Source organism: Mytilus edulis, chromosome 5, assembly GCF_963676685.1.
Source record: "Mytilus edulis chromosome 5, xbMytEdul2.2, whole genome shotgun sequence".
NCBI classification, from domain to species: Eukaryota; Metazoa; Mollusca; class Bivalvia; order Mytilida; family Mytilidae; genus Mytilus; species Mytilus edulis.
In genome coordinates, this window is record NC_092348.1 from 19,206,667 (window position 1) to 19,218,550 (window position 11,884).

The following is an 11,884-nucleotide window of genomic DNA, read 5'->3' on the forward strand; positions in this document are numbered from 1 at the left end:
AATGGTATTTCATAATAAATAATTAAAATTTTGACATTCGGGAAATTACTTTTAAATGTAACACAAGCATATATCCGATAGTTTAAACTGTTCACCGTACTTGTACTCTTCTTCCATTTTTGTTCCTTTCATCGATAGCTATATATATCATGTTGTTTTATGGTATTTATTTTACTTATTTCACTGTCGTCTTGTGTTCTATAAATCTAGTATCATTCCTACTGATAACCTATATTTGGCGGGGAAAACATGATAACATAGGTTCAGTTCAATTATTAAGTTGGGCTTAGTGTTTATATATGTATCGGTCAAAGTCAGAAGTGTTAAGCATAAGAGTAGCCATAAAAAGCGGCAGATAAATAAAACATACATCAGACAACAAAAGACACTATGATGAGTAAAATCTATAATGTTGTCCTAATTTAAACATCTCTGAGACAATAACATTAGGATTGAATTAAGCAGGATTGACAGTAGACAATATAGGATTCAAGGAGCTGTAGAAAATGAACTGTATTTCCATGATGGAATCATCAATGAAGTATTCCATACATTGGTTATAAATCATAAAGACATTTATTAAGTCATGTTGCTAGTACAGTCAGTGTTATATCGAAGCATATTTTCGCTCTTAATTTTAAACTTTCACGCTTGATTATTTTTGCTTTCAAATATAAAAACAGATGTCTTATTATTTTATTTAAAATTGTCTTCTCATTAAAAGTGAAAAATATGTTTATATCACATACAACAAAGAAATACTCTTTTCTTAAATATTTTTTTTAAAGTAAAAATATATATCGAAAATTCTTTTTTCTACAGGGAAGGGTAAGGACAAAGAAAATGACAAAAATAAAATCAAACGTTTTCAACAATCATGCAGTAGAGAGGTACTTTAAACGGAAAGTACCTTATCGAATGGTAACAAATCATCATAAAACACACTTTTATTCATATAAGACTTTATTACCTCATAAAAGGTCATTTACTAAAAAGTTTTATTTTTTTTATTTTTTTATTCAACAATATATTGCTTGCTGTTAACAATTTACTTGATTAGTCCAGCATTCTAGTGAAGCGTCTCTTTATTTTAATAAAAAATCCAGGATTTCTCTCTGTTTAACAATAAAACATATTACAATGTATTTAAACTATATTATAAATATTTCATTTTCAATAGTAAATAAATAAGTATATAAGAAGTTCTAATTTATCCATTTGTATATCTAGCTTGTTTGGAAAGAAAAAGTAATCTCATTCTAGAATTTTTTCACACAATTTGAGACCCAAATAGTGCCAATACAAAATTTAATGTAAAAGTCCGAGTCAGCCTTTTTCCGCCATTTTTGAAATATTGAATATCTTAAAAAGGATTTTCCTTACCTATCAATATGGTTTGTTTAGCTTGTCATTAACTCTCTTCTGAATTATAATATCAAATTTTCTTTTTATTCTCACCTCACAATACATCCTGAAATGCAATATTAACGACCATTGAAATTCGAACATTTCTCATAGCCTGTTTTCAATTTGGCCCGGGGCAGCGGTATTTAATTTTTTCTACAATAATTTTTTTTCAATTTGAACGGAAAATATACATTAATGACCGCATTGTGATGTCCACTTTTGAGACGGGGATTGCTGCCATGTCTAAATCATTTTCCGCCTAATCTCCTGACTTTAAAGAAAATATTCCAAACAAATTCCAAAAAGTACATAAAAAGGTTACGACTAGCATTTCGTGAAACAATTTTTCAATAGCCAATTGAGATTTTCCTTAAAATTCAATGTTCTTTGCCATAATACATAATTGATATTCATGTCAACACCGGAATGTTTACTACTGGGCTGGTGATACCCTCGGGAACGAAACGTCCACCAGCAATGGCATCGACCCAGTGGTGTAAATAGTTATCAAAGGTATCAGGATTATAATTTAGAACGCCAGACGCGCGTTTCGTCAAATGATGTTATAATATGCCATCTAATGGATCATTTTCGCTGATGTCATTGCTGTAATGTTCAGGAACATTTATCAAATGAAATTGATCCCTTAAAGTGACCTTCAAGAACCTTTTAATCGCCAATGGTGTGTCATTCATAGCCCCAAAAAAACCAGTCCATTCATTTACAAGATTTGTCTCTTGTAATGTTTAAGTTAATTTTTATTAGTTTAATTGTATTAGTTTAATTGTATTAGTTTAATTGTATTAGTTTAAATGTATTTACTTTTCGAAACAAATTTTACACCAAAAAATATTGCCATATTTCAAAACAGCCGATCAATTCATTGAAAGACAACAAAAAAGGGTTTCTGGGATTCTGTAAACACTTTTTTTTTTAGATTATTCTATTTTCATCTTTATCTGTTATGTGAAAGCTTTTTTGAAGTGATGAGCTGTATGATTTTACATAAATTTCATACATTTTCAAATTGAATATACTTCAATATGTGTGTTCTTCCTTTCATTATTGGTGTTCCAATCTATTGGATTTTCCAATTTTCACAGTTTTCTTTATATATTACCTTAAATTAAACTTCATAGAAACCAGGTATATCCTGAATTGTACATGTGTCCATTTTCTACAGGCCTATTTTCAACCAACGTTTTAAGACGTCTAAGAATGAACTGCCTTCCAGAAGACAATTTCTACTCAAACTTACCCCTGGTTTTCTGGAAATCTTAAATTAGTATATTATAGAGCGCATTAATCCTTAATATTTAATGCAAACTCATAGACTAGTAAATTATGGCTCAAACTGATCAAACTTTGTTTCTCTTTTACAAAAGTTTCATTTCTGTAGATTTTTTGGTTAGTTACAGTAAACAATACATCAAAAGCACTGTTTTGTGTCAGACTAGGGCTTCTTTTGCATAAGTTCTAAATAAGAGGGAATAAATTAGTAATATGACACCTTGTAGCTTTATTTCAATTGATTGTTTTATTCTTACTGCTCATTAAACAATTTTAAATGTTAACAGGAGCTTTACGCAATACAGTTTACTACTAAAGTTCTATTACTGATAACATATATATATGCTTTCCCATTTTATATTCTATGTTTAATATATTTGCATGCTGGCATTTTCTTTTTCTGATATTTTCTTTCAATACTGTAACCTAAGCCTCACAGTATGTTAAAAATCAATTATTGCTTTCACTGCCAAATAAACAGTCAAGAATTGTTCATGAAGAAATTAAAATTTATATATGGAATTTTATGCGACTGTCATACAAATGAGATTTTAAAAAAACCAGGATTAAGCCACAATTTTCTACATGACACCATGCGTGTACCAATTTGGGAATATGACCATTGTTATCCATTCTTTGATATCTTTTAGATTTTTTTTTAATTTTTTTGACATTTGCCTACACAATTTCCGTTTAAAAAATTTCGAACAATTCGGGTATTTTTGTTATTTTACTTTTTAGTCGAGTACAGACTTGTTTTTGCAGGCGAATTGTTTTAAGTTCCTACTTCAACATATGAAGTTCATTTCATAAAAATAATAATCAACTTTTTTCAAATGGTAAGGGTTTAAAAATACAATAGAACATTAAGTTTTGTTAATGTTCATTCATAATAGTGGTAAAAGTTATAGATAAGTTGTTAAAATACCAGCGATTTTCTACTTCAGTAATATATAATCAGCTGTATTTCGGAAGTTGGGACCTCAATGCTCTTCAACGTCGTCATTTATTTGGTTTATTCAACTTTTTTTTTATTATAACGCCACTTATGAGTTTTTGGTAGACAAAACGTGTCTGGCGTACTGCATTTTAATTCAGGTATCTATAATGAAATTATCTCTAAGATCCTATTCCAGATATCCTTTGATCAGTAAAATAAGACAAATAATTTAAAACACCTATACCTATAAAAAATGATAAAAGTTCATCCGCCTAACGTTGGCCCCCACATTTCCTTCAAACTAATTCAATAATAACATACATGGATTTCTGACTTGTAGTATCATGTTTGCAAAATTTAAATGTATGTTATATATTTCTGAACTCCATTACAAAATGACAGAACCAGATGCAAATACATCCGGTTAGATGAAACAAACAATATAAATAGACAATTTATGTTGTGTATAGGTCAGAACAATATCATTTTCAAGGTTTCAAGTAGTCAGCAGTTCAGTGTTGACATTAATATTAATTTTATGGTCATTTTATACATTTATTGTTTGCAAAAGTATGAATTAATCAAAATACTAAGGATTTTCTCATCCCAGGCATAGATTACTTTAGCCGTATTTGGCACAGTTTGTTTTCGAAAAGTTTGCGAAAAAAGAATACAAATGTAAAATACTATAACAGTATTTGCCCACGCCATATAGTGTCCGATAACTCTAGCTTTTTACTTTTTACTTTCTAACTATTTTGATATGAGTGTCACTGATGAAAACGTGCGTCCAGCGTATCAAATTATACAAATCATACGCCTGGTACCTTTGATAACTATTTATTAGAAATTAAATTACGCTTGAGGCCAGGTAATATAAAACTATGTTGTTTTACATCATCTAATGGGTTAGTTCCAATGATGATGTTGCATGAATAAAAAGTCATTTAACAAAAATACCGAATTCCGAGGACAATTCAAGAATTTCTTTTATCAAATGCCAAAATCAAAAGCTCATTCACAACAAATGTAAAACAACTGTCACATTCCTAACTTGGTACAAACACTTCCTCTTATGCATAAACGGTTTTGTAACTAACTAAACCTATTACTTGTATGACAGTCGCATAAAATTCAATTATATTAACAACAATGTGTGAGCAAAACAAATAGACATAATAAGTAAAAACGTCGAATTGAGGGTCACAACAGTCGGTAGGAAACAAAACTTTGCGATATACGAGATGATATCAGCTTTCCCATTGGGAACTTCCCATTTCTATGTAACATCCTCCAAGCAGCGCCTGCATACGGAGTACATATCTCCCAATTTATACGATATTTCGGGGTTTGTATCTTCTATCATGATTTCCTTGATAGAGTGTTGCTGTTCACAAGGAACCTATTAAACCAAGAGCTCTGAATTAGAAAGTTGAAGCATCCCTTCGTAGAATTGTACGGATGCCAGCCATCACGAGCTTGTTGATCGTTATGGAATATCCGTTTTAATGGTAATAGCAGATACGTCCCTTATGTCTTAACTAAGAATTTGACCTCCCGAATTAGACAAATAGCCGGGATTGTTCATACATGATCAACACGACAGGTGCCACATATGAAGCAGTGTCAGCTTACCTTTCGAGAGCATCCCCCGCTTTTGGTGGTGTTTGTGTTGCTTATTGTTTATTTTTCTATGTTGTGTTTTGTGTACTATTGTTTTTCTGTTTGTCTTTTTCTTTTTAGCCATGGTGCTGTCAGCTACTTTTTTATTTATAAATTTTCAATATAATCTATTTCTTTTCGAAAAATCTATTCTATAACTCTCAAAATACGAATTAATGTAACGGTATACATCGAAGACAGGCTAATGCTTCACAAGTCTTACAATATAACAGAAGAACCGCCGTTGTTGTTTTGAACAGTTCGTTGCTTGAAGTTTCGTCTTTTGGTACCTCCTGTCAATTTTGTTCACGAAGAACCTTCATCTTAACTATTGTTCATGCATTGTCCTGTTAGATTTGTTTTAGTTTTCATACAACTCGCATACTAACACCATTTGTGCCCGTTTTAATGTAGATGTCATTATATAAACATGTACTTGCATGTGATTGGTTGAATAAATTCGTATGATAGTTCAAGGTCATTGTCCTTATCAAATTATGATTTGATTGTAATACAAATAATAGATAATTTAGAGATAAAGATTTGTTCATCTACATGTAGTCTAATCTAAAAACTTGTTTGATCTGTACATACCTATGAGTCCAATATTACGTAACGGATTCAGACCCGTGATCACATCTCACAAGATAAACATAATATACCAAATTATAAACTGTCGATTAACCCTTTTAGATTTGTGTAAGTCTGTAAAGACAATGGAAAACAGAAAAATCAGTTTACTTTTATAAATATTAAATGTTTTTTAATATATATGTTGGTTGCAGGGGCGGATTCAGACATTTTAAAAAGAGAGGGTCCCAACTCTGAGTAAAGGGGGGGTTCCAAGTATATGCTCCAATTCAAATGCATTGATCGTCAGAAAAAGGGAGGGTTCCAATCCCAGGACCCCCCCCCTCCCCCTGGATCCTCCACTAGGTTGTCCCATCACATATCCGATTAAAATCAGTATCATTGAAATTACTGTGAACCCGGCGCTACTATGGCTGCCTTACCATGTCAACCCATAGTACAGTTGTTACAATTAAATTTGGCTGACTTAATGAATATATTATGTGACTGCAAGACTAGTTAAATTATAGATAGGAAACTACAATGAGAAAGTAATGTACGCGTACTATACATTGTGCGTCCTTTCCTTTAAATACTATATTAGGCAGCAGATGTCTGGAAAACCATAACCGGAGTAACGTATTCTAAAATTTTATTTGATATATGTGTCTCATTGCTGCCCTAGTATTTGTCCTAGTTTGAATTTATTTTAGTCTATATTCTCGATAGCACCACTTCTTCAACTCAGTTGTGTGCTACTTAAACGGATGCGCCGTTTAGGTGTGATATTGATGTAAATATATCCGTTTTACATGCCTCCCAACGAATTGATGACTTTGTTGCGTATAAGCTAGATGTGGAGCACACGTCAATGAAACAGCAACCCAAATACAAAATTAAACAGATTTATTATTCTGAAAGTATGATTTACAGCAAATTCAAAACCATTATCATCAGGAAAAGACAAATCTTATTTTGGGATTAAGAAACTGACCCAATAATGTTATTTTACATATGTCCAGGTGTTGCAATTTCATCGATGTATTGCTGTTTTCGTGTGTCATAAAGTTTTAAAGAAAAAAGTCCTGTACCATGTCAGGAATATGGCAATAGTTACCAAATAGTTCGTTTCTATATTTGTTGGAGTTTGATTTTGTTGCACTTCGGTGTTCTTATTGTTCAGTTGTTTTCCTCTTATAGTTGATGTGTTTCCCTCATGTTTTTTTTTTTTTTTTTTTTTGTAACCCTGACACTGGTATACTACTGTTTATTTATCGAACAGAATATATCTTAACTTACATATATAACATTTTCATATATACATGATATACATTTAAGATAGATTTGGTAATATAGGCAATAGAAGGAACCACTGTTCTTAAAAAGTCTAAGAAAACAAGAATTCTGGCGACGTCAGAATGCACTTGCATAGTCATTTTCAAATTTACAAAATTAAAACAACACTTCAAACGCTCTTCAATTTTATTTAAAGGTCTACATGTTTAATTGGGACTTCATGTATACAACTATCATATCGGCAGGTCCCCGGAATATAAGTGTGATCAATTATACATTATCGTATAAGGTACTGTATCCGACCTGTTGACTTGTAGAAAAACGACCGACTGATCGTATGTGTAAAGATTACTATAAGTGATGTGGCACAGCGTAATATAATGGATGTATTCTTTAAAATATTTCAATTTATTCAGACACAATATGTATATCTATATCATTAATCGTAATTGATAGAAGACCACCTGTTTGGACATCAAAATCGCAACAAAGTGCATAATTCGAGACCAAAATTACGAGCTGTATGAACAACATTACAGTTAAACTTATTATTAGACATCCAGTTTGTCAAGAGATTTAAAAGAGGGACGAAAGATACCAGAGGGACAGTCAAACTCATAAATCGAAAATAAACTGACAACGCTATGGCTAAAAATGAAAAAGGACAAACAGACAAACAATAGTACGCATGACACAACATCGAAAACTAAAGAAGAAACAACACGAACCCCACTAAAAACTAGGGGTGATCGCAGGTGCTCCGGAAGGGTAAGCAGATCCTGCTCCACATGTGGCACCTGTCGTGTTGCTTATGAGATAACAAATCCGATAAAAAGTCTAATTCGGTAAGTCACATTTATGAAAGGGAAGGGGATTGTAGTTACGACGTAAGGAACATATCCGATATCATGTGTGAAACGGTTATTCCATAACGGTCAACCAGCTCGTGATGTCGTTCGTAAAATTTAAGAAGAGATGATTTCAACTTCACCATTTGGAACTTTTGATTTAAAAGCTTCCCTGTGAGCAACAACCCTCTATCAAGAAAATAATGACATGTTCTGTCAAACATCCAAATCAGTTCTTTGTAAGAAGAAAAGTAACACAAAATATCTGTCTCTTTTCAAAACTTTCATCATTTTGGTCCTTTATGTAATAATCTGCTACATTTTCATTTAATAGTCTTCAACGAATTTCAATAAACAATTTTGATTTTTAACACTAGATAGTAAAGGAATAGTGCATGGTTTTTAAAAGGAATTATTTTTTTAAATCGATTGTTTTGGTAAAAAATAAGAATTAAACGAAAAACAAATTATGTGTTCCTGTATCAGATTGAAAAACCATTTTTAATTATAGAGTTCGTAAAACATTCATCATAGATAAATATACCCCGATAAAAAATGGGTGGTGTGTTATGTATTGTTATCCAACACAAAATGAACACAATAAGAATTTTATACAAATAATGAACGCAATTGATCAAAATCCTGTAATTTCTAAAATGCACAATATGGGATTTCCTCGTTTATTGCAATTGCAAAGGATCCAAAGATTGCCATTGCAATCAGATGCAATAAGGGCTGGGTTTTGTATACCAAATTGAAGGGTAGATACTATTTTAAGAACCTGTCCAGCTTTATCTAAAATATGCAAGGCACTGTATGCAACTTCAGTCATTATTATATTTCCTTCGCATGACTCGGTAATCTCTGATGGCAACAAACCATCCGTGGATGAATTCAATGGGTACTCCCAAATAACTTCAGGATTAGTATTGATCATTTTAACCGTTCTCAAACTATTGCCTAAAGCTTTTTGTGATATTAAACAAAATATTCCATCAATTGTTTTCACTATAGAATTGCAGTGGATTATAACGAATTCGCTAAAATTGTACTCTTGTTTTATTTTGCCATCCATTGTTAGGATAACGATCTTCGATGTGTTGTTCTCGTTCGAGTTCATAATAACAATCAGTTCATTTGCTACCGATACGTGAAATGTGGTTGGAATGTATGGCTCGAAATTGTGAATTACGTTCAATCTTCCGGATGCATGTATTTTCATAACTTCATGTCCATTCAAAACAAATATTTCACTTGAATTTGAGCAACCTATTTCCTGACATTCGCATTCTGTACGTCTTACAATCCCCATTTTATCACATGGATTGCACTCTACAATTTCATGTCCGTCGGTTATCCATATGTTGCCATTGTTAGTAAGGGTCATACAGTAAGGGTCAAACGGTGGCTGCAAATATTTTGTCTTCCTAAGACTTATCAAACTCCCAAAACGTGTAGGTGTCTTTGCTAAATCAACATTTCCCGGAATGAAATCGATCAATTGATTATCGGAATCTAAACAATCATTCAAGCTTAATGTGTTTTGTAGTGTCTTAGTTGTGTTCATCAAGGAAACAATATTTACAAGTCCCCCTTTTTCGATTTCTGACTGAATAGATTTTGAGATATCTAGTAATTCTGTAAGCTTTACATTTAAACTGGTTTCCTCGTCCAATAAAGTTTTATCGTCTAGCTTCCATTTCTTTTCCAATGTTTTTAAGTCCCTGCATGTTTTATCTTTAATGTGAAGTATTAAGCGGTCCTCTTCCTTCTTAATTTTGTCTTTCACTTCCTTGAAGTTTAATTCTTGTATGTTCCTGGCCTCCTTTAAAGTTCCAATTTTCTGTGATAAAGACATTTCTAGTTCCGTTTTCAGGTTTTCGTTATCTTCAATTTTTTCTTTAATAGTTGGTTCTATTTCCCCAAGATTATGACATTGGTGAGACGACGGTATGCAGCTAGGACAAACTAGTGCTTCACATGTGTTACAATATAAACAATACATCTGAGATATGTGCATTTTACATTTCGTGAATTTGAATTTCAGTGTATTTGATACTTTCTGGCTATGATCACTAAGATCCTTCAATTTGACTATCGTGTGATGTGCAGCTTGCTTAAGTTTTGAGTGAAGTTTATCTGAACACTTAATACACAGAAGTAAACTACAGTCCAGACATTTTCCAATTATTTTCGTTTCAATGTCACAGAACTCACAAACTAACATATTTTGTGCTCCTTCTAGTGTAGACGCCATGTTGATAATATGATAATATGTTTCGTCATATAATTTACCTGTAATATAAACATGATAAAGTTAAATGTTTGTTTAAATTAGGCCGTGTTCACATTGACCTAAACTCGGTGTTGTGTAAGTGTAACTCACACGTAAACTAAACAAAATTACGTTCCCATTGATAAAACTCAATGTTTACATGTAGTGTAAATCATGTTTTGTCTACATGCAGTTGATACTCGATGTAGGCCTAGTGTAGATTAAGTGTACACACAACTAGGCATTTAAAACATTAGTTTCACCGTGCATATTTAAGGAAGAAACGATTTGTGAATAAAATTGATATTTCAAGCAATTATTTATTAAGTTCTTTACAGAAATATTTGTCTTAACTTGCTATATTTATTTGTTTTGTTATAAAACTTATCGTAACTTTATTAAGCCCTTATCAAGACAAGCAGCATCATTGCCGAACATATAATTCATTTGAAAATTAAGGTCTTTCCGAATCGACCTGACTTACACAGAAATATTTGCCACTGGTCTTTACTCAAACAACGATTCACTCATAAATACACTACTTAAAAAGTGTGAGGCAAATGTATTGTTTGTCTTGTATCTCGGATCCGTGAAATTACACTTTAAAAAGTAAAAAAAACCAACATTACCCCCTCCCTTTGCCAAATACTTCTTGGAGAAGAAATGCCATTTGAACAAACAGAAAAGATAGAAATATAGTGATCCCTAATATATCAATCCTTCTTCTTCGTCTGTAAGCACGCTGTTGCAGCCTACGTTTTCCGTAATGCTAAAATCGAGACATCTTTAGTATCTTTTAACTACTGCAAATCACCAAAATGGCTTTCATAAAGAACCAACCACTTAACTTTAAAAAAAAGGGGGGGGGGGGTATTTTGTTTATTTATCTGAGTCAGAATTTTTTCCGCGGAAACGTTTTATTCCGTTTTTTTTTTCGATGCTGGTAATCAATTTTTTTCAACATTTAAAACTATAATGTATGGGGAACTCTCGATTCATACTATTTTTTATAATCTGTAGAACCAGTTTTCTTTATCCAACTGGGGTTCGGAATATTTCCATTCCCCCTATTTAGAGTAAAATGGTCGTTCCCTTACTGCTAGAAAAGTTGTCCGAAAACGTTTCATTCGATTCTACGTAATGAACATTTAAATGACATAGAGTTTACAAGTGTGAACAAATCTTATGTACAGGTAATTAAACAAGGTGTATAGATGTGAACAAATTTAATGTGAAACCAATGGCCAGTCCATTAAACTAATTGTAAACAAGTTTACTGTACACGGAGTTTGGTGTGAACACGGCCTTAGTTCAATAGTGGCACACTTATCAAAGGTTATAATCTATTAAGATCCTTGAATAGTGTATCAGTTGTACGACTTTACCCAGCACAACTATAAAAAAAAAAAAAACAGTACACATGGACATTTTTTATGATTTGAATATAGCAAAGTGCTATCAACAAAAGCAAATGTAGGAATTGACGTGTCCTTCTTGTGCAGAATGAATGTAAATTATGTTTTTAGTAAGTGATTGTTCTTTGTTTACGCCATCTAGTTATTAAAGTTCCAAAACCAAGAATTTCAATAAATGTGT

At 32.1% G+C, this 11,884-nt stretch overlaps 1 protein-coding gene across 1 annotated transcript; it reads right to left on the minus strand.

Moving 5' to 3' along the window:
* Window positions 1–8,647: 8,647 nt before the first annotated feature.
* LOC139524973 (uncharacterized) lies at window positions 8,648–10,270 on the minus strand. The gene has a single exon (XM_071320146.1). The coding sequence runs from the start codon at window positions 10,268–10,270 to the stop codon at window positions 8,648–8,650; it is 1,623 nt and encodes a 540-aa protein (XP_071176247.1).
* Window positions 10,271–11,884: the final 1,614 nt, after the last annotated feature.